General features: G+C 51.3%; 7 protein-coding genes across 7 annotated transcripts; 3 read left to right on the forward strand and 4 right to left on the reverse strand.

Moving 5' to 3' along the window:
• Positions 1 to 13: 13 nt before the first annotated feature.
• On the reverse strand, positions 14 to 1,457 carry PENARI_c004G09822 (damage-control phosphatase ARMT1 family protein; the record flags this gene model as incomplete). The annotated part of the gene is made up of 3 exons (XM_022629364.1): positions 14 to 1,010; positions 1,066 to 1,182; positions 1,234 to 1,457. 3 exons carry the CDS (start codon positions 1,455 to 1,457, stop codon positions 14 to 16), a joined length of 1,338 nt encoding a protein of 445 aa, XP_022491235.1.
• Positions 1,458 to 2,085: 628 nt separating this feature from the next.
• PENARI_c004G03029 (UPF0075 family protein) lies at positions 2,086 to 3,529 on the forward strand (the record flags this gene model as incomplete). The annotated part of the gene is made up of 2 exons (XM_022629010.1): positions 2,086 to 2,283; positions 2,351 to 3,529. The coding sequence occupies 2 exons, from the start codon at positions 2,086 to 2,088 to the stop codon at positions 3,527 to 3,529; spliced, it is 1,377 nt and encodes a 458-aa protein (XP_022490823.1).
• A 1,175-nt stretch (positions 3,530 to 4,704) lies between these two features.
• PENARI_c004G09535 (uncharacterized protein) lies at positions 4,705 to 5,673 on the forward strand (the record flags this gene model as incomplete). Its single annotated transcript, XM_022629350.1, has 2 exons — positions 4,705 to 5,256; positions 5,341 to 5,673. 2 exons carry the CDS (start codon positions 4,705 to 4,707, stop codon positions 5,671 to 5,673), a joined length of 885 nt encoding a protein of 294 aa, XP_022490686.1.
• A 464-nt stretch (positions 5,674 to 6,137) lies between these two features.
• Positions 6,138 to 8,734, reverse strand: PENARI_c004G03894 (DUF2013 domain-containing protein; the record flags this gene model as incomplete). The annotated part of the gene is made up of 6 exons (XM_022629061.1): positions 6,138 to 7,621; positions 7,673 to 7,829; positions 7,885 to 7,985; positions 8,053 to 8,403; positions 8,530 to 8,622; positions 8,698 to 8,734. 6 exons carry the CDS (start codon positions 8,732 to 8,734, stop codon positions 6,138 to 6,140), a joined length of 2,223 nt encoding a protein of 740 aa, XP_022490629.1.
• A 182-nt stretch (positions 8,735 to 8,916) lies between these two features.
• On the reverse strand, positions 8,917 to 11,727 carry PENARI_c004G09166 (class I alpha-mannosidase 1A; the record flags this gene model as incomplete). Its single annotated transcript, XM_022629330.1, has 3 exons — positions 8,917 to 8,956; positions 9,015 to 10,607; positions 10,658 to 11,727. The coding sequence occupies 3 exons, from the start codon at positions 11,725 to 11,727 to the stop codon at positions 8,917 to 8,919; spliced, it is 2,703 nt and encodes a 900-aa protein (XP_022490856.1).
• Positions 11,728 to 13,399: 1,672 nt separating this feature from the next.
• Positions 13,400 to 16,330, reverse strand: atgI (autophagy protein ATG9; the record flags this gene model as incomplete). Its single annotated transcript, XM_022629373.1, has 3 exons — positions 13,400 to 13,405; positions 13,467 to 15,561; positions 15,615 to 16,330. The coding sequence occupies 3 exons, from the start codon at positions 16,328 to 16,330 to the stop codon at positions 13,400 to 13,402; spliced, it is 2,817 nt and encodes a 938-aa protein (XP_022490731.1).
• A 1,631-nt stretch (positions 16,331 to 17,961) lies between these two features.
• PENARI_c004G04511 (GTPase-activating protein BUD2) lies at positions 17,962 to 21,744 on the forward strand (the record flags this gene model as incomplete). Its single annotated transcript, XM_022629086.1, has 1 exon — positions 17,962 to 21,744. One exon carries the CDS (start codon positions 17,962 to 17,964, stop codon positions 21,742 to 21,744), a length of 3,783 nt encoding a protein of 1,260 aa, XP_022490784.1.
• Positions 21,745 to 22,293: the final 549 nt, after the last annotated feature.

Below are 22,293 nucleotides of genomic sequence, written 5' to 3' on the forward strand. Positions count from 1 at the left end.
GAAGACAGGAAAATCATTGGCCCTCATTAAACGATACCACGGCATACTTTCCGTTTTGGACCCAGGCACCATCGGGCGCCTCCTCATTCAACGCATCAACCTCTCTCTGGGTCGGGACGCCAACACAAACGTCAGACTTGTTCGTGCGAAGGGCCAAAGTCTTGATGCCGCTCTGCTTTCCAAGGGGACCCAGAGCCTCCTCGAACGTGGTGGTGTGAGGCCACAATCCATCCCTGGTCAGTTTGCGGTAGTTGAGGTCACCCTTGAAGATGACCAGATAGCTGTTTTGGAGTTCCTTGAGGAGAGCGGGTGCCTTGGATGGCATCTCGTGGAACGAGAACGGTGTCGTCCAGAAAGGGTCGCTTGTGGTCGTGATCGCGCCCGACTGGAAGAACTTGCGGAGTCTCGGGATGAGTTGATCGAGAGACTCTCGGCTTGGGAAGCAATCGGAGGAATCAAGATGCTTGAACAGTGATTCGATATCAGAGGGAATGACATCGCTGACGAACCACGGGGATTCTTTGGTATGCAGTCTGACAGAGGTAGAAATGCCGGCGTCGAGCAGGTAAGCGGCATAGAGCACATCGGTAAAGAGCTCGAAACCAGCATTGTCGAGGACAATGTCAATCTGACGACTATGCTGACCGGCAGTGCGTTGAAGGTACGCCCATACGTCGTCCGTGTCGTTGTCGACGATGTTCCGCTGGCTCTTCTGGATGGCATCACGGCCCTGCAATTTTTGCAAGTCCTCCAGAGTCAGATTAGCAAGGAGTGACAGGTCTGTGGCATTTCCCCACAGGGAGACCTCCGTCATCTCGATAAAACGCAACTTCTTGGCCTCTTCCTTGCTCTCATTTTGGACAAGTCCAGTTTCGGCAACGGTCTGCATATAACGGTTGGCGAGCTCCTCCACGGCGGCTCTTGACTTGACAAAGGTAGAGTCTTTTTGGCGCTTGAAAACATCATAGTTCTGCCAGTGTTTTGAGGAGGTCAAGATTCCTTGAATGCGTCTGGTGGGATTTTCAGCGCAATTCTTCGATCCGATCTTTACAGCAACAATCGTACCTATACATGTAGCACTCTCCAAAGAGCCACGGGCAGTTGACCCAACTGCACTCTCCAATCACAGCCAACAGGTTATTCCACTCTTGAACATCGGGCTTGCCGTCATCTTGCAGGGGTCTGACGCGTCGTTAGTTTCTGCGTTTCGGTGCTTGGAGAGGAAGTACGTACGTGAGAGCATTGTCCTTTTGAATTTCTTTCTTGATGTTCTTGAGGGCAATCTGAATGGCGATGCTCTCCGCTCTTTTCTGGTCGTCAATATTCTCCATGGCGGCTGTCTCGCCCATGTCGTCCACAGTGCCCTGAATGATTTTGGCCCATCGGATCTCGGCCGTCTGTTTAGCCATTGAACCCTCGTCTGAGGTCCAAACCGAGCGAACTTCATGAGCGTTCATGGTGGCAGAAGGCATGACAATGTGATTATTATAAATCGACTGGGCAAGGTCAAGGAAGCCAGAACAGCAGATACAGGGAACTCTTTAAGTATTTTTAGTTAGAGACACATAGCACGGATCATCCTCACCTGTTCAACGGAAAAAGAGAGGGATGCCCTGACCAGAGCTCGGGATTCATTAGCAATCCCCATCCATGAAACTCTTCCACGAAAATACGAGAGAACCTTGGCTGCCTCCCCGATCTTCACCAATAACACGAGATACAGGCACGGGTAGTCGCATAAACGGCCCGAGACTGACGGCTTAAACGCTTCTCCACGTTTTCGCAACTCCGGGGTCGAGCCGGTCTGTGCACCTCGTCTCGAAGATACCCAATTAGGCAATTCTGGCTTGCTTCTCGGGCTCGCATCGGTCATGTAGCTCGCGAAGCTCATCCCCGATTCCGCCCTTCTCGGCATTCTGTCTTGCGCGTGACTTCGGAATATCAGGAATTACGGAGCCATTTTGTTTGTCCAGCGCGAATTGGGGTCGGGTTTCCAAAGGTATATGAAGCGGTTCTTCGCTCCTCTGGATTACTGTTGGAATCAAAAGTCATTGAATTGCAATCCTGTATATGCACATTACAAAAATGGTCACTTCAGTCGAATTTCCCGAGCCCAATGGCTCTGCTCACGTCAAGGGCACCCGCCGTTGTGTTGCCGATGGCACCCTCGACATCACGGTTCTGGGAATGAACAGCGGTACGGCTATGGACGGCATTGACTGCGCCTTGGTTCGTTATCGCCAGGCTTCCCCTGAAGCTCCTTTGCACATGGAGATCCTCAAGGTACGATGGTTCTCTAGTAGTCTTTATCAATCAACTTCAACGGAACTGACAAATTGCCCTAATACAGTACGACGAGTTCCCCGTCCCGCTAGATATCAAGAAGCCCGTCCTCACCATGCTTCGCGAAACAAAAACTACTCCCTCCCTCATGTCCCAGCTGAATGTGCAGCTCGGCAACATGTTTGGCGAGACAGTCAAGCTCTTTTGTGAGAAGCACAACGTACCCATTGATAGCATCGACCTCATCGGCTCGCACGGCCAGACCATTTGGCTTCTCTCCATGCCCGAGCTCGGTGAGACCCGGTCCGCCTTCTGCCTCGGCGAAGGAACTATCATGAGTGGCTTAACCCACATCACTACAGTTACCGACTTCCGCATGGCTGAACAAGCGGTCGGCCGCCAGGGTGCTCCTCTCGTCGCTTTGATCGACGGTCTCCTCCTTCATCACCCCACTGAATGGCGCATTTGCCAGAATATCGGTGGTATCGCTAATCTCTGCGTCATTCCACCGGACAGCGAGGGTGGTGTCGACGCCATGGTCGACTGGGACTGTGGCCCGGGCAACATGTTCATCGACGCCGCAATGCGCTACTTCACCAACGGCCAGATGGAGTATGACCGCGACGGCGAGTGGGGTGCTCAGGGTACCATCAACCAGGCAGTAGTCGACAAGTTCCTCGACAACAACAAGTACTGCAACCACCTGCCCCCAAAGACGACGGGTCGTGAGACCTTCGGTGACAACGGGGCCCAGGAGATCATCGACGAGTGCTTGGCTCTGAGCATGAGCAAGTACGACATCATAGCCACCATCACCCGCATTACCGCCCAGAACATTGTCAAGCAGTACCGCACCTTCTTCCCCCGGTTCAACATCGATATTGACAAGATCGCCGGCGTCTATATGTGCGGTGGTGGTGCCCACAACCCCAACATCATCAAGTATCTCAAGGCGCAGCTGCCAAACTCGAAGATTCTCAGTCTTGATGAGACGGGTGTTCCTTCCGATGCCAAGGAGGCAGTCTCGTTCGCTCAGCAGGCTCTCGAGGCTATTCTCGGCCGTGCTGCTCTTGTTCCTGTTAACAGTGACACGTCGACTCCTAACACCATCTCGGGTAAGATTGCGCCGGGATTGCGCTGGAGAGAGGTTATGGCAATGGCAGTGAAATTCGGAAAGGGTCAAGCTCAGTTGCCGACGGTCAAGGAGATGGTTATTGACCGGCCGTACACCGAATGGAAGCCTTAGGAGGGTGTGGAAGGGCAACTATTGAATTGTATGATTAATGACTTGCATACAAGGATTTGGGTGATTTAATGTTCCATTGTTATCGACTTTGAAATATGTTTTCTGGTTATATCTCTTCCTGATCCCGTCAAGCGATAGTATAATGTACCACTGTTTCGTGGGCTAGATCATGATATGTCGAGGGTTGCGGCAGAAGAAGAGGGACCTGGCTGCTCATGATTTGACCTCAAACGATGCAGTTTCTATCCAAGCTTAGCTAGTATCCTCATTTTAGCGTATTAGAGTGCACCAAGAAAACTCCGTGAGCGGGTTTCTATCTTGAGAGGCTGTTTGGTTGCAATTGAATTGCACTAGCCTCCAGTACCGACATAATCCTTTGAGAATCAATATTAGGCTACTTCCTTTAACACATAATCCGCCATCAAACTCTTCTCATGAATTATATAAGAAACAAAGAAAACTCACGAAAGACTAGGAAATAAACCTGGACAAGGCCCGCCTATTTGCCTCGACCTAACCAGGCCTCACATTAGACTTAATAGTTCTTTGCTAATTATGGTAGTCTATACGTAACTCATAGGCTACTCCCAGGAGCTCATGAAGAACTGTTGGGCCTTCCTGAAAGTACCGAGGCAAGTTGTGTGGCTGGAGTCTATGAAGGATAAATATGAGATTTGGCTATGGTAATGCATGTCGAATGGAGGCTATAGTCGACAATTCCGCTCTAGCATGTTTCGACCCGGATCCTAGGCCGGCAACTATCCCGCCATAACTATCAACTACCGACTACCGAAGTATATAAGGTCATTTCCATTCAAGGAAGCGGGTTTTAGTGTGTACTAGGCACGAGTGTGTTATTTCAACCCTTGCCTAGATACTCATACGATCTTTTGTCCACTTGTCTTGTATTCCATGGGTGGTTTGGCTTGATGCTCGTGCAAGCAGTGTATAGATTCAGAGTTGCGCTGCATAATACAGACCAAATCCATAATCAGGCACGCCAATGATCAAAGTTCAAGAATTTCATAAGCAAATATAACCGTACTAACACACCCAAGACTCCTAAGTCAAACACCGAATGTTAGACAACTCCCTATAGATCACCCGCGCACAGACCATCCTCCCATCTCCAACGTCTTCACTTTTGTTCTCGAACAACCTCAAACCACCACACAATGGCACACCTCGCACGCACCCTACCCAGAAGGGCCCTGCCCACCCAACTAACTCCCTACCTGCGCCGAGCCCAAGCACTGAGCACAATCACAATCCAACCCACGCCCCAACGAACCCGCCCAACTCCGACACCAACCCCAAACCAACCCAAGACCCCCCTCGCCCAGCTCAGAACCTACCACTCAACCCTCCACCCCCGCCTCCCAGACCACGAATACACAAACTCCCAAACAGCAATCCTAACCGCAGCCCTCGACCATGTCCCAGCGCACGGCTTCACCAGCACAGCATTGACACTCGGAGCCCGCGACGCAGGATTCCTAGATGTCTCAGTGCAATTGCTCCCGCGCGGAGAATTCGACCTGATTCTCTTCTGGCTTGCTAGTCGACGTGGATTGTTGCGCGGGAAGGTCGAGGAGGGGGGATTGTTCCGGCGGATTGCGGCGGAGAAGGGGAAGGATGTCTATGAGCTTGGGGTTGAGGAGCGGGTTCGAGGTTTGCTTTTGGAGAGGCTGAGGATGAATGACGAGGTTAGGCATGTTTGGCAGGATGTGAGTATATCCCTTTCTTTGTTTTTCTTTTCAATCATATGAACTTTTTGGGGGCTTATACTAATGTGGTTTGATATCTACTAGGCTCTCGCGCAAATGTCCCTCCTGTCTAATATCCCCCTCTCGCTAACGGAATTGCATGCCCTTGCATCCGATATCCTCACTCTATCCGGTGACGCATCCGTCGATGCGGCGTGGTATACGCGCCGTCTGGCGGTATCAGCCATCTACGCCAGCTCCGAGGTCGTCATGACGCGCGACCCGACACCAGATCTCTCTGAGACAGCTGCGTTTGTGGAGCGCCGCTTTGAGGATCGTCAAGCTATTGCTGATAAATTTACTGGTCTGGGCCAATGTGCCAGCTTTGGATGGAACACTGCTGTTGGGCTCGGCCGCAGCTGGGGGTTGAAGATTTGAGGTGATACTTGCATACCTATCATTATCTCTCGTTTCTTGAGAACTTTTGTCTGGGTATGAGTGAGGCTGTTGAAGGAACAGGCTTTGCTTGTATGTGTAGGATGAATGTGTACTTCTATCTTATTTCGACTATCCCATCTGGTTAAGTCATCCTACCAATACTTGTATCTGTATTTGTATATGTATTCTACTCCATTCTTGTTGATTGTCAGGGACAACAGTCTATTTGGTTTTTCTAGGATCCAGTCCTTGCTTGTAACTCGTATCCTAACAACCCTCCGTGTGATTGAAATGCTTATATCTCCAGATTCACTGAAGACTAGAGCCAAGGCCTATCGCATCCCGCCGTTCTCTGGAACAGCAACAGCCGCTGGATACCAAAACAAATCCGAAAAAAGAGGCGCAGACAAGGAGTATCTTGAATTGAAAGAAACGCACGCACGCACGCCATTGAAGAAATTCGCTCAATGCAGAGAAACATTTTGAACCGCTTCCTCTACGCTGACAGGAGCAGCCTCGGCGGGGGCATTGTCACCGGATTCGGCTGGTGATACCAGTAATGTTGGTGATGTTGGCGAGAATGGGTCAGACAGAGTACTTCCTTCCAGAGATTGAGACTGAGTCTGAGACTGGGTCTGCTGAGCTGGGGCGAGAGTGCTGTCGGTTTCGAGCTCCTTTGACGGACCGACACTACTGGCTCCGCTCTCGACGGAATCACTCTGTCCATGCTGTGCTTTGCCGCGGCCCCAACGCCGCGGGTTCGGAGGAAGCGGGGCTTGACCGTGACGACCTGCTCCCGACACCGGGGTTGGAGATCGGTGTTGACTCGAGGGGGGCGTTGCGTGTGATGAACGACGAGGCGGCGGGAGCGCTGGGGGTGGGTTTGATGCTGAGCGTCGCGGCTGGGTACCTGGGGGTGCCAGATTAGAACCTGAGACGGAGTCACGGCAATCTGGGTGTGAAAGTGACGAGGGTGTCGCAGGGTTTGGGGTCGTTGATGTGTGTGTGGTGGTAGGGCTGACTTCTATGCCTTCGGGGATGGTGTAGCGGTCGCTGCTTGTGCCGGCGGAGTGGTGCTCCTCGTCGTCCACGGCCATACGGCGCCCGCGCCAGCGGCGAGATTTCGGGGGTTCGGGCTTGACCTTTGGGGGTCGGATTATCGGCGTCTCATCGCTGAGAGCGGCGACTGGAACACCGTCTTTCCGACTGGGAGTCATGATCCCTGGCTTTTCGTGTTGTGCTGCAACTGCTTGCACGCTCAGCGAAGATGTAGACGCTGGCTCTAGGTTCATGCCGAGCCGTTGCACTAAGCTATGTTTTCGAGGTGCCTTGGAAGAACCGCGGGAATCCCCCCTCGTCGGCGATGCTGTATCTGACGTACTAGCTATCGTACTTGCACGCGAGATCGTGCGAGCCACTTCGAGCGGTTCACCGATATCTGCGGGTGACTCCCTAATGTCTGCAGGCGACTCGGACTGCTCAGCTTGATCAAGGACGGTCTCAATAGAAGTCGACGTAACCTTGGTAGGCGTATCTTGCGTTTCAGCCAAATCAGGCGCTTCAGCACTGCGCAGCCAGTCTACCGTGGCACATCGACCGACAAGTCGGCATGTTGTTTCATCAACCTCCTCGAAATGGAGGATCTTCTCGTGTTCTGCGTCGCTTCCATATGAAACTTGCCCTCGGACAAGGATACTGAGCAATCTTCGGAGCTCATCACGCTTGTAGTGCGGTGGATTTCGTAGCTGTGTGTGCGCTAGAAGGGGGTAAAGAACGCGGAGATATGTATGTCGCAGCGCAGATGCTTCCTCGGGTAGATCGAGTAGATTGCGGATCAAGATATCAACCAGAACATGCAAATCATTCGTGAAGAAGTACTCGTAGGTGCTAGGAGTGGTGAATATCAGATACAGAAGCTTTAACGTTAGTAACTGCAAAGATGTCTCGGCTGCAATTTGTCAGTCATCGTATCAATCGAAGACAAAGAGGTCCACGTTACCCTCGCGGTTGATAAGCAGAATGATATTCTCTCCAAAGGTCTTATACATTCCACCATAAACAGACAAGATCTTAATAACCTTGTTGGTCAAATGCCCCGAGGGCCGATCATCGACAGGATCATGAGCCGAAATCATAAACTGCTCATTCAGAACCAGCTGCACAGAGCCATCAGCATCAAACCCAACGCAAACATAGAGCAAAAACACTCACAAGCACCCGAATAACAGGATAATGATACGGGTCCGTAACGTCATAAGAAAGATCCTCAATGATATCAAAAAGACACCGAATAAAGTCGTCGTCCACGAGAACTGCAGCGGAGCCCCAAAATCAGCCACCAACCAAACCAAACCAACACTCAAAGGATATCCAACGCACCCAAATCCTCAATCTTAACCCTCTGGATCCTCGACATCTCGTAGATTAGATCCATCAACAAGCGATGCAACCCAGCATCGCCATCCATATCCGCTCTCCGCATAGCCTGAATAAGCTCAAGAAGACGCGCAAACGCGCCCTCCTCATTCAGCATCTGAAGCGTGATTTCATTCTGCCGCCCGTCGAAGAGAATGAATGACGCAATGAAGTGGAGGGTTGTAGGGTCATCTTCTTGCAGCAGGCCGTAGATGATCTGGCGTCTTACGTAGTCGGCGTGAGCGGCGAAGATACTCGATGCGAAGAGTTTGTAGGAGCAGCGCGCAATATCGGTTTCTGTTTGGAGGTATTCATCTGGGGGGATGGGTGTGTGTTAGTGATAGTTCGCTGAGGCAGTGCGGGCTAGGTAGTTCACGTTCGTGTTTGGGGATTCGTGTTGACTCAAGGAGATCTCTGCTTTGGTTGGGCAGGGCTGATTACCTTTGTGTTGAGTTGTTAGACTTAGGTAGGCTCGGAGGGCGTTGTCGATCAGGTCTTCGGAGTCGCAGGGCTTGGAGACGATCGTTTGGAGTTCTGCGGAGAGTCAATTGTCATATTCGCGTGCGTGTCTGGAATAAAGAGATGGGTTTTGATTCTCCAGGTACTTACCAGTCCAGAACTCAGTCTCCGAGACCTCAGGCTCCATTTCCCGTCAGACTGCTCATGCCGAGAGGTGCGAGTTGGAGAGTTGAAGGCGGGGGGAATTTAGGACCACTGCGGGTCAACCCTACGCACTTCACTACGACAGCTAGTATACGAGAATAGTAAGGAAAAAGTACAGAACACTAATTGGTATCAATATATATATATATATAAATCCAGGTGCAATTATGAACTGGGGCGCAGGAATGGGTGCGCTTCGGTATTCCTATAAGAAAGGTTAGTTGCTGTCCACAGCATTGTTTACGGCTACGTCAGCCACTTACAGAACGTATTTATCTAAATCCACCACAGTTGTGTCACTGAAGAGCAGATAGAAGTATTTCAGCGTCTCCGCTAACCAGAATGACTCCATGGTATCCATCTGGGTGGGCTTTTGGGCCGTGACATCGTTGATGCCCGCGTGGGCCAGGTCTGTTCGCGTGTGTTTGACGATGGCCTCGAACATCTGCCATCCCTTCTTGCGCCAGGACTCTTCACCGGTTAGACGATACATAATGAAAACAGACTCGATTGCCTCGGGTCGAAGGATGTATTTGGGCAATGGGATACTGATCATGCCCGCGGGGAGGTGATCCTTGCCAACCGACGCCTGTGGTGAATCGGGCGATGGAGGCGAACGAGGCGCGTCTCGATTCTCCAGGTCAGCTGTGCCAGGGAAGGGGGTTGGGCTTGAAATAGCAGAGGTAGCAGAAACAGCAGATGAAATCGCAGCACTGCTCCCACTGCGCTTCTCCACGATGTCGCTATCGTGAGGGTTCAACGAGCCTGGCATGGCCATGGGAATGGTTTTGCCAACCGGCTCTCGTGATTCATCGATCATGCCCATCTTGATACGCTCAGCATAGGCGCTCTCTCCATTGCGGAACTGGGGTCCCGCCGCTGGGTCAAGACGCGACCAACGTGCCACGCCAGTATCGAAGGTGGCTTGATCCCACTCACAGGCTGAGCCCTTCTGACAGCTTAGAAGACGGAATCTTTCTGGCATTATCCCAGTCTGTGTGACCTCGTAAGCCCACACACAACCGTCAGTAAGCTTGGCTGCAAGGTCCAAATCACCCTCGATTCCAAATGTCTTCGCTCCCAGGGCGAACATCCCACCGACGAAACATGTGAGGTGCGTTCCTTCGTATTCGAGATCTTTGATATCGGGGCCTTTTCCAGGTGTCACTGAGGCAGAGGCCATGAATCGAATGTCACGTCCGCCTTTGACCATGGGCTGGAACACCAGATGTTTGCGGGCAGCAGCAGCAGCCTTGGTGTACATCGACTGGTACTGCTCTAAGCCACCTAGGAGGAGGTATTCCTTGGGCAGGTACTCGTAGGTTGAGTCTGCCATTCCTCCCATGGTAAACTTATTCTCGCGGGACGAGATGGGCAGTTCCAAGCCGCCATTGCATTGACTTGCAAGCGGTGACTGTTGCTGGCGCGCCTCGACGCTTGGCAAATTGGCAGCATGGGTACCATTGGCAAGTTGGACAGGTCCTTCAGCATCCACCTCGACATCACGCGGGATCAAGTTCTTATAGCTCTCCATATCCGTCGGCGCAGAATAAGGTCTGCGGGTTTTTGTGGAAATACTCTGAGTCGTTGAAGCGGCATGCTGCTCACGCGTAGGGCTACCATTGCGCAGAGCATCGTATTTAGTACATCCCTGCGCATTGATGCGAAGAGGCCACAGTCCAGGGATGCTGGTTGAATCTTGGATCTTCTCCAATTCATTGGTAATGCGCGCAATTGCATCATAGTACTTGTCCTGTTGGGTTAATTGAGCCAATCGAGTGAATTCCAAAGAAAGCGATCCAATTTCAGCCAGACCAGCTCGGATAGAGGCCCGATGGCGCCTCGCAGCGAATTCTCTGCTATTTGTCAGTAGTAAATAACAAAAGAGGAATTGAATCAAACTTACGGAGCCCATCGGTAGTAAAGATGCGGCATGCGGTTTGGTGTATCAAAGGCACCAATAAGAATCTCAGCGAGCTCCTCGGCCTTCTCCAAAAGCACCGTATATCGATGGCCAGAGATATCATAAGCACCCAAAAGACCACCAAGGTAACGAATGGTAGTCTCAAAGAGCGGGATATCACCTCTAGATGAGGTCTTGAAATCAATCTTCTTAACGACATCCACAGCCTCGGTGAACTCCTCCTTCAACTCCATAATCCAAAGAGTATCAAGTGAATCAACCAAAGTCGCACCCCAACCATTGAACGGGTCCTCGACCTGCTTTGACAGTGGCTTAACCTCATCATGCCCCATAGCGATCTTCTTGTACCCCTGCCAAGCATGCTTAAACTCAGCCTTGATAGTGCTAAGTCGCTGCAACCGCTCCTGCTTATCCGAGCTCGACTCATCCTTAAACTTAGCCTGGAGCTTGGGAATCTTCGACCGCTCCTTGGGCAGCTTGATTGTCTCGCCCGCCAGGACGGGGAACTGCTCAGTGAACTTCTTCCACCGAATGCCAGTGCTGGGACCGTCCACTGAATGTCTACCAGCGCCTCCGTTGTCCATCTCCTCTTGAATGCTGGAGGGGTCTTCTGTTGTTGGTGGTGGCAATCTACCAGCGCCACCCACTGGCGTGAGGTCCTTCGAACCGTCTTTGCTAGGTGCGATCACTGGCGCTTTATCTTTGGTGGCATCCTTGAGACTGCTGCTGCTACCCTTTGACCCGCTGCTGGGACCAACAGGAGATATTATCTTCGGCTTTTCGGTAGAGGGTGCGGAGCCGGAGGAGCCGCGGTTAGGTTCCGGGACGACATATTTGTCGCTCTCCTCGATGGCAGCGGCAGCGGCTGGGTTGTCGGGTTTCGGGGCTTGGGGTTGGTTTGGGTAGGCAGAGGCAGGATCTGGTGGGTGAACGCCGACAGGCTGTTCGATTGACGAATCGCTCCAGTCGCGTGATCGGGCGAAGTGGATGAAGGTGAGGAGGAACGCCGCAGCGAAGATGATTAGAACTCGATAGCGACGAGCTCGAAACATGGCGACTGTCCCTCTTGGGATCAGAATTGAACTACCGAGGGAAGTGTAGAGAGAGAAAAGGAAAATAGAAGGTCGCGCCGAGTCTAGATGCAATCACGAGACTGTAGATCCACTTAAGCTTCCGGTCTGTTTATGTTCTTCTTTCTTGGACATTTCTATTTCTTTGTATAATCAATGGCTGCTATTTATATTCTTCTTCTCTTCTATACCAATTGCCGTTTCCCTTTCTCTACAAAGAGAACACACTCCCCTGTTCCTCCAAGCCAAGACCCTAAGAAACAGCGGGCCCCGGGCCCCGAAACATGGTGGAGAAGCAGCCCATGCGCCAGAATCCGGGGCCAATGATCGGCGTCTGCCAGCCCTGCTAATTGCGCCCTACAAACACTTGGGAGGTTTTATGCAGGCGATCCGCAAGGGTCTTCACGTTGGCCTATCATACTTGGCGATTTAAGCCAGCTCATTTCAAGGGTGTCGGCCCTTAACCAAGATTGGTGCAATTGGGCCGATTCTGACAAACATGTGTAAGTTATCTTATGCCCGAGAAACATTTGAGGCCCGTTATAATGCGGAGATATGCAAGTAGGCATAAATACTGTAATCATTAGTCTTTTAGTATACATACCGCTTTATAAGGATTACTACGTACTCCGTACATATAAGCTAACTTATAAGTTATACGGTATATTGATCGGAGTAGATATCTCAGTTCTACAGGGGGAATAGAATGTCCAGTTCACGTGTTCCCCGTACATCTGATAGGTCTCTTTCTCTCTGCCCCTTCCCTCCCTCCTTCTTTCCTCCGTCCTATCCTTTTTCCGTTGAATTCAGTGAACCATTTTATGCTTCGTGCTCTGTTCGTTAATGACCACGTCACTCCAGTACCAATGCCCGTTTACAGGGTGGTGTGGTTGCCTTGACCCTGACCTCCATGGCTCGAACAAAGTCGCTACACCGCCGTTCCAGGCGATGTAGATACGGGAATAAGGCTGAGACCATCGGCTCTTCGGCGGCATGAAGGCCGGTCGTCGTCTTTACGTCTTGAATCATTTTGGACTCCTACGATACGGAGGGCGGTTTGACACAGGTGTGGACAGGGATCATGGGGTTTACGGGGACTGCCTTCGCCTTCTGTTAAGAATACAGGCACTAGGACGGATTTACGAGTACCGGGGAATGATTACGGCAGGCTTCAGCGGCAAGAGTATGGCTGTGCGGCACGGTGGTAGGCATCATGGGTAAAGAGAATGAGCTTCTGGAAAGAGTTGTTGCGCGGCCGGGTGACAGTTAGCCAATTGGTGAAGGTAGATGAGAAGAAATTCAAGAGTGCTGGGCTGAGGAATTTAATTGTCGAAATATTTAACTGGGATAGTAGTCAAGTTACCTAGGTAAGACCTACATAGTTATTAGGTGGTGTTGGGGTTTTATATTTACCCCTACCGCGGACTACTACGCTATTCTGGTAATAACGTTAATGGATACCTTTTATGCTTGAAGCAAAGTATACTAAATACAATGAAGGCATTATTTCAATCTATCGAGGCATATTAGATGGCAAATGTAGTGTCGGCAATATTCAATACTCCATTGGGCCTTAATATCATGAAGAAAAGTAGGCCATCAGATCACATGCAAGTTAGTATCTAATACAAAACTCTGTTAAACAAGTCATATATCATTTCTGAAGCATATAATTTATGCCAGATCCAAAAGCCGCACGCGACGTGTAACTAAATCCCCACAGTCGTGCGGCGGCCTTCAGTATTAGCTTTCTGGAACTGCTGAATCAAACCCAGAACACCAGCTCCACCAGCAATAGCATCAAGATTCTCGCCCTCGTCGCCCTCATCAGCCTCATCCTCATCCTTACCAAGCGGGTTCATACGCCACGAATCGCCAAGGCTATCGCTGGCGCCTGCGCCGCCGCTAGAGGCACCGGTATGAGGAGCAGACTGTCGAGCAGCTGGCCCAGGGTCCTCATGAGACTCATCATCAATGGAACCAGCGCCTGGGTGCTGTGAGTGCGCGAGTCTGGTACGCTGGTGCTGGTGATGGTGGGGGGTGGATCGGGCCGCTGGGCGGAATCCAAAACTGGAGGGTTGGTGGTGTGGATCGAGGAGCATCGAGGGGGCTGGGGAGCGGCTATCTAGGCCTCCTATTGGTCTGAGCCTAGAGCCTCCAGCAAGATATTGAGGGCCGAAATGTACAGCTGAAGTCTGCGCAGGACGTGCTTGGAGATCGGGGGGAGCGCCGAAGTCAGCTGCAGAGGCCGAGCCGAGGGTCGGTAGGGTTGGAGGTGGGTGGAATGGGCGCCGGTTGGTGGGTTGGGGGTTTGCACCGTAGTTATCCAGAAAGCCGTAGTAGGACGCGAGCATCTTGCCGTCTTTGGTGGAGAAGTAATCCGTGCGTAGGTCTTGTTTGGCCTGATCTCGCCGCCCCGGTGCGGCTTGGGAGAGGACATTCGTGCCCTTCTTGAAATCAAAGACTGCGAAGGAGCAGAGATAGCCTACGCCATCGACATGCACGGTGAACTCCCGGAAGAAGTCGATGATGCGATCGCTGCACTTGGGCAAGGTAAACCATAGGACGAAAGGAGTGAAAATCATGCTCAGAATTTCTTCTAGGAAAATGACAATTTTCAGTTGATAGAGAATTGCAAATTCCTTGCGCACGTCGTCGCTATGCAGGCGCCCTTTCCATCCGGATGGGAAGTAGTGTGTGAAATCAATGAGCTCAAGGAGGGCAAATTCCGGGTCAAAGACATCAGTCTCTTCGGGTGCAAGGCCCCGCGCGAAAGCCCAAACTGTACCGAAGATACCAAGGTAGAATAGGACAGTCCGGTCAGGTGTTAATTCAAATCCAAGAAATAGCTCTGGGTCTATCACCGATGCGAGAGCTAGCACCGAAGCCAGAGCCCCAGAGATGAAGGCGACGAATCGTGCTACCTGGACAGTCTTATCCTTCGGGAACTGATCAACGTATCGGCTGGCGAACGGGTAAGACATGTTGATGCGACGTTCGAAAAGATGCCAGAGCTCGTTGAACTCGCGGAACTTCCATTCCGCCATGGGTGTGTATTGACGGGAGCCGATTTGCCCGGGATTCTTCTTGAACTCGTTGAAGTAGCGGAAGAAATAGTGCATCATGAAGTAGACCACAATGAAGGGTGCCACAAAAATATTCATGATACCAGCAATAACAAAGCGCCGGCGTAAACTGTCACTCAACAGCCTCCGGTGGGTATCTTTGAGGAACAACGTGCGCAGCTGACCTTGTTCATTGAAAACAAAGTCCATAATGCACAGATTGAGATTCCATTCCATGGTTCGGGAAAACAGTTGTCGATTCTTGAGGAATGGAATTGGGAGAGTGAGGTCCAAAATATCCTTGTTTACCAAGGCGATCATATAGTTCTCTTTGCGCATCAGGCGATTAGCAATGTCGTGGGCATCCATCCGTTGTTTCGACTGGCTACCTAAGAACCTGCGGTGTTGAGCAGAGACAGCAGCCGCTGTGGCTGGGTTCGAGTCTCTTAATGTCATTAGTCGGCTCACCACCTCTTGCCATGAAATCGTCTGAACCTCCGCATCGGAAACACCCAGCAGGTAGTAATAGAAATCATGTAGATGTTTGAGCCTGCGAATATCCAGCAAGTACTGGAAGAACTTCCCAATCCAGAAGAAGCTGAACAGCCACAACAAAAATGTGGATGAGCCAGACATCTTTGCTGTGCACTGAGGTACGAGGATATCGTTTAGGGACTTGCTACCTCGAACCTTGGGGTAATCGATGCAGTTCATCAAAAATGTTGAGAACCCAACGACGAATGCAAATGTCCTATGTTTAAATGTTAGTTTCACTTGCAACTGGGTTTGAAATCATCCACATACAGAAGATTTAATACCCTAGTTAGCAAAATAGACCAAATCCCGTTTCCTAAGAAGTATGTATAGACATCTTTGAGGAAATTGTCCAAATCCTCCACATTCGCCCATCGCCACATTGCTTTCTTCTTGGGGTCAACATTGGCGAGACCAGGGTGTTGCCCGGTAAAAAACCTCCCTAATGGATGACCAGCGTAATTATGAGGTGGTTGAGGAGCTCTTTGCTCAATCCAGTGGGCTCGATTGGGCTGGGATGGACCGGGGCTGGGAGGCCGTCGATCTGAACGATTATGGGACCCGGGAGGAGGAGGCAACCGCGATTTCGCATCTTCGTGGTGTTCTTCCACCAGCAGCGACTGAGGAACATCTTCATCATTATCGTCAAGCTCATATCCTGGCGATAAGTCTTGTGCCATCCATCTCGGCCTTGATGGCTTGCGACGTCGTGTGGCCGGTGGAGAAGCTCGCTTTTTGGGTGCCTTCCGTGACCGCCCTGGACTGAGAAGAGCGCTGGGACTGGTTATTTCACTGTCCCTGGCATCTGCCAGTGCCTCCTCCAGCTCTCCGTCACTATAGTGTTCTTGTGGATCCTCCATGGCCAGCCCTGCGCGTTCTTCGATATCGGAGGATTCGGAATCAGCATCTTGTTGCCTGAGGGTCTCATAGACTGACGGTGAGCCCGTAGGTGGCAGAAAGCGTGAGAGTATGTTAGAAGACATCATCTTGGATCAGACTGAAGCTCAAGCGCGCTCATCCCACTGGCTTCTGAAGCCAGTGATTGTCGTAGTGAAGTGCCATCCAGCGATAAGAGATAGGTGTCAACACCGGATAATGTGGAATCGAAAGTGTTCACGCTAATCAAAGGGATCCCGTATGAACATCTCCGTGTGATAAAGTCAGGAGCTCCAAGGCTGTGATCACCTGAGCGTACCTGGTGATGACATAAAGGGAGATCACCCTCAGGCATCCTGCTGACTCACCTGCGGGGGAATCTGGGCAAATGTTTAGATTGCTCTACGGTTTCTTACTTGTCTATATCATGTTTCTTCAGGGGATCTAGTTGTTAGAGCTGCAGGCCTCGGCCATTTAGATATCAATAGTTCGCCCGATATGGTTGACATCCCGATGCCACTCCCCGGGCTTATGGCCTAATCATCATTCTCTCTACAGTCCAAATGGAACCAGAATTCCCATAGCGCCACAAACGGCTCCACTCTCGGAGATTTCTCCCAACCTTTGGAGCTTTTGAATGGAATAGAGTAGGGATAGGCACAGGGTATGTGTACCTTGTACTCCCCCAGCCCAATGACTGGGTTCTATACCTACAAAGTACACCGGGATTTGCCTCTCTTCGTGCCTGTAGAAGCGTTGGGAAGATGAGGCCAGACTGAAAGAGGATCTGATCGACGTACAAGGGCCTCTTATAATCATGATTCAGGATTATTCGCCCCAATTCGACTCACACAATACTTAACTAGTCAGAGAGGCAAATCTCTCTACCTTTCGCTCGGCAATTTAAGCCCACAGTAGGGGCTGTAGCATATTAGAATATTATAAGAGAAACACTATGAGGGTCTGATGAGGTCAATCTTCCTCTCGAATAGGTAATAGTACTCGGTAGCTTCGGTAAAGCGTCAAAGTCAAAGTTATAATGTAAATCCGACACGATCGGGAAGAAGGTGATGATCATAGTAGTTGCTGTAAATGTGTCGCGTCATTGCATCAGTGTCAAAACTAAAATGTAAAAATCAGTAAGAGACGTAGAAGTGGAAATGGTAGTGGTAGTGGAAGGCATTTCCCCTATACAAATTCAGCTTATCCACATCCCTCCCCCCCCCCTCCTCTTGAGGGCATTCTCCAGATCTCTTCTTTACCCTTGCACACCCCCTCATTCTACCCGTCCCCAAAGCGGTCTACAAGGGTTCTGGAACTTCATCTCGAGATTCTTCGAAGGTAGCGCATTTCCTTTCACTTAATGATACTGCCATTCGCCCGGGTCACTTCCTCGGTTCAACGCCCGCATCGCTATCGACAGGGAGGATTGGACGCTCACCGCATTCGCTAGGTTCTCCTGCATCTCTCAGACATACGCCTCCTTCGCCCTGCCCATTGCTGCCCCCTCCCGGACCTCGACCGAATGTGCGACCCCGATACACCTCTCACCGGACTCCATGTGGTCTCATAGCATAATCCTAGACCTCCAATTATACCGTGCCGACGTGTCAAGGGCTTCTCACCGGTTGTGAGAGTGTTGGGCGCGATTAGGAACTTCCTTTTTCTCCCTGCCTCACATTGAACGGGTTTCATTTTCGTTTGTACGTCGCCTGGAAGGGGCTGCACATACCCAAACGAAATGGAGCCCGATCCGAACGCGTTCAAGCGGAGCTCAATGCAGCAAGCGTTATATAGTCGCCCAGTCGAACGGCGTGCCAGCAAGAAATCCTCATCCAGGGATCGACATGGGATGGTCTATCCCGACAGTTTCCGAGAAACCACGATTCGAACCGTGACGCCAGAGTCGCACTCCCCCGCCAACCACTCCCCCCTATCCGAACCCGACCCTCTAAGCGGCGGCACCTCGTCCCCTCAAAGCACCTTGCCATCACGGCCCACCGAGCCTGAGCGGCGTCGGGAGTTCAGCAAACACTCTTCTAGGGGTGGCGAGGAAGATACACCACCAGAGGGAAGAAGTCAACGGGCGCGATCACGAACAACGGCAGCGGAGGAACAGCGAAACGAGACCACCCCCAGCTCCTTCAAAACTCGCACGCGAATCGGATCAATCAACACAGCCAGTCCATCACAGCCAAAGGTGCCTGAGGATCCCTCAAGTTCGATCGGTTTTCCATCAATTCAATCCAGGCAATATCACAGCCACTCGGTCCCGCGCCAGCGATCAAGCAAACCGGTTACTGGAATTGCAGACAGCCAAGACTCTTTCGCATCACCCCTTTCGAGCTCCGAAGCCACAAAAATCCTCCAATTGATGAAGACTACGTGTGGGAGGATGCATGGAATCCTGTCCTTTCGAACGGCCTCCACCACTTCGTGGACTTCCGGGTACTGCGCTATCAATGTCGCTACTGGAAGTCTGATCTACCAAGCGAAAGGAGAACCAGCATTGGCCAAGACACTGATCCCCGATTTGCGTGGCTGTCGAGTTCGAACATTGTTTGATCCTGAGCTTCAGACTACCTATCTTAGCGTCCACACATTTACCTCCGGACTTGGGATACAACTACGCCCCCACGTGAACGAAACGTTTGATTCGTGGCTTGCTGCCCTACTCTGCTGGCAACCAATCCGACCAAAGGGTGTACAAAACAAAATGACAAAGCCTCAAGAGGTCGTGATTGGAGACCGCCGTATCCCCGAACGTCGACGCAACTCGGAAAGCGCAGCACAAAAGGACGCAACTATCATCAAAGTTGGCAAGATGCTTCTCTGGGATAAACCATCTGCTTCGGGAGCAATGCCGATATCTGGACGCCGGGTGTCTACGTATCGACAGTCAAGGGCTCTGTCTTCCTCGTGGCAGAAGGTGAGTTGCACGCTACAAGAGAACGGGTTCTTCAAACTTTACACTGAGACCGATGTGTCCCTCTTGGCATGCGTTCAACTATCTCAATTGTCTCGCTGTGCTATCCAGCAGCTGAACCCGTCCGTTCTCGATGATGAATTCTGTATTGCTATTTACCCACAGTATGCGGCACACCCCGTACCCGACTCGAATGTTCGTCCTATATACCTCGCCCTGGAAAGCCGCGTACTCTTCGAGGTGTGGTTTGTCCTTCTACGCGCCTTCACAATTCCAGAACTCTATGGCCCTGCATCTAAAACCGAAGATCCCAACAAGACACCAGAAGCCGATGCGACCGTGACGCCCGTACTCAAAGACATGTTCCGGATTGAACGATTCTTAAATTTGAAGATCGTCGAGGCCAAGCTATTTCGCGCCAAAGAGGATACCCCGCGAAGCCGAAAGGCGTCAAGGTCACATGGTCATGGCCAACAAACCCCGACCTCCAAGGTCAGCGACTATTACACAGAGGTGCTCCTAGATGGGGAAATTCGCGGCAAGACTGCTGTCAAATATCGCACCACGAACCCTTTCTGGCGAGAGGATTTCGTCTTCAGTGATCTACCGCCAGTTCTATCCCAAGCTTCCATCCTTGTCAAAACCCTCAACCCGACTCAGAAGGATTGGACACTCATCGCCCACGGAGCATCCAATCAAGACGTGAACGCCGTGAACGCCGTGAATCTTTTGGATGAGATCGAAATCTCCGCGAACGACGCCATCTTCGGCCGGGTAGACATGCGACTCGAAGAATTGGATGCCGGCGTGGATACTGAAAAGTGGTGGCCAATCCTGGACGACCAAGACCAAGCAGTGGGTGAGATGTTCATGAGAGCTCGAATGGAGGAAACCGTTGTCTTGATGTCGGACGAGTACGCACCAATGTCCGAGCTTCTCCACTCTTTCACCAACGGTCTCACAATCAACATGGCTCAAGTGATGTCATCAGAGCTAACACATCTAGCCGAGATGCTTCTGAACATCTATCAAGTCTCAGGATCAACGGTGGAATGGATCTCAGCATTGGTTGAAGATGAAATCGACGGGGTTCACAAAGAATCCACTACCAACCGACTGAGATATACAACGAGAATACATTCCAACAACTCTCAGGAGTCAGGCCAGGAACGCGAAGTTCTCGTTAGAGATATGGGAAGGACGGCCACTGTCGAGGCCAACCTTCTATTCCGTGGAAACTCACTTCTGACCAAGGCCCTGGACCTCCACATGCGTCGTCTAGGCAAGCAATATCTTGATGACACTATCGCGGAACGACTACGTGATATCGATGAAAGTGATCCGGAATGCGAAGTCGACCCATCTCGTGTTCCACGCCACGAGGATCTTGAGCGCAACTGGCGAAATCTTACGGCTCTCACCACCAGTGTGTGGAAGTCTATCGCTGGGTCTGCATCGAGGTGTCCCCCAGAATTGCGTCGTATCTTCCGGCATGTTAGGGCGTGTGCAGATGACCGCTATGGAGATTTCTTACGGTCTGTGACATACAGCAGTGTTTCAGGTTTCTTGTTCTTGCGGTTCTTTTGTCCGGCTATTTTGAACCCGAAACTCTTCGGGCTTTTGAAAGACCACCCTCGTCCTCGTGCACAGCGCACTCTTACGCTTATCGCCAAGGCCCTGCAGGGACTGGCTAATATGACGACGTTTGGTAACAAGGAACCTTGGATGGAGCCTATGAACAAATTCCTTGTTGGCCATCGCTCGGACTTCAAAGATTTCGTCGACTCCATCTGTGCAATTCCAGCCGATCGACCAGCTCCTATTGTCACACCTTCCTACACCACCCCTATCCAAATCCTTGGACGGTTGCCTCCGACGTCGCGCGAGGGTTTCCCCAGCCTTCCGTTCCTTATCGATCATGCTCGATGCTTCGCAAACTTGATTCGTGTGTGGCTTGACGTGGCCCCGGCTCGGTTGAATGATCTAGGGGAGCTGGATGTCAACCTTGCCAAGTTCCACCAAACAGCCCTTGATCTGCGGGCACGTACGGAGGAGTGTCTAAGTCGAGCGGAGCAAGCTGAGCGGCCGAGCGGAAGTCTCGAGATCAAGTGGGAGGAATTGGTGGACTCAATGGAGCGACCTGTTACCTTTTACGACGAACGCTCGAGCCAACCATCAACCCCTGCAGCAGATCCAATGATGTCCGGTTCAGCGCCGGCCCCAAGCAGCCACCGCAACTCCATCGGCTACTTCGCTTCGCGGCCTTCGATCCCCCGCCGTTCCACCGACCACGCTCCTGATGCTGACGAAGATACACCACCAAGTTCATCGTCCGCTACATGGGATCAAAGCCGCATTCCGTTCGCCATCCCACGTTGGTCTGATGCACGCGATAGCACCGGAAGCTCCAAGAACTCCTCAACATACTCACTGGAGTATTCCGACACCTCCAAAGTACGTAGGGCCAGTGTCACCAAGGAATCATCCAGCAAGTATCGCTTCTTCGACTTTGTCCCTGCCCCATCCCGACGCAAACACAAGGACCGTGACCAGTCTCAAAACAACAACTCGCATGAGGATCTGCGCAATGAATCTTAGTGCTCGAATGTCCTTGCATGTCTTTTCCTTCCTCTCCCTTATGCGCTTTTCGCTTCCGTCCTTTCCTCTCTGACCGCTTCCCATGTGCTCATGATTTGAACGTTTTTCATTTCTCCCTCTACTCCTCTCTTCCATCTTCCATCTTCCTTCATGCCTTCCCCGTCCCGTACCCTGTGCTTGTTCGATCATCTATCTCTATGTTCATCCCCCGAAGCATGTGTCACGGTGTTGATACCCTTTCCCTCTTTTTGATTGTGTGTTTTCATGGTCCCACCCCCTCCCTTATACACATCGCCCTCCCTCCAACTCCAACCCCGTCTCTCGAAGAAAGAAAAAGGCAAGAGACACAAAAAAAGAGAGAACTAAAAAGTAAGATCTTGACTCTTTTGGGGGATTAAATCTAAGGAACACGATGATCTGGTTTATCTCGCTTGAGGAAGGGAGGTCCTTGTGATATCTTTTTTCTCCTTTTGGTTGGACCTTGTCAGATCCTTTTCAATGGGGTCCCTTCTATCTTTGTGTTTGGATTCCCTTTGGAGATGGTGGCCA

This window comes from Penicillium arizonense (genome assembly GCF_001773325.1).
Source record: "Penicillium arizonense strain CBS 141311 chromosome Unknown PENARI_contig004, whole genome shotgun sequence".
NCBI classification, from domain to species: Eukaryota; Fungi; Ascomycota; class Eurotiomycetes; order Eurotiales; family Aspergillaceae; genus Penicillium; species Penicillium arizonense.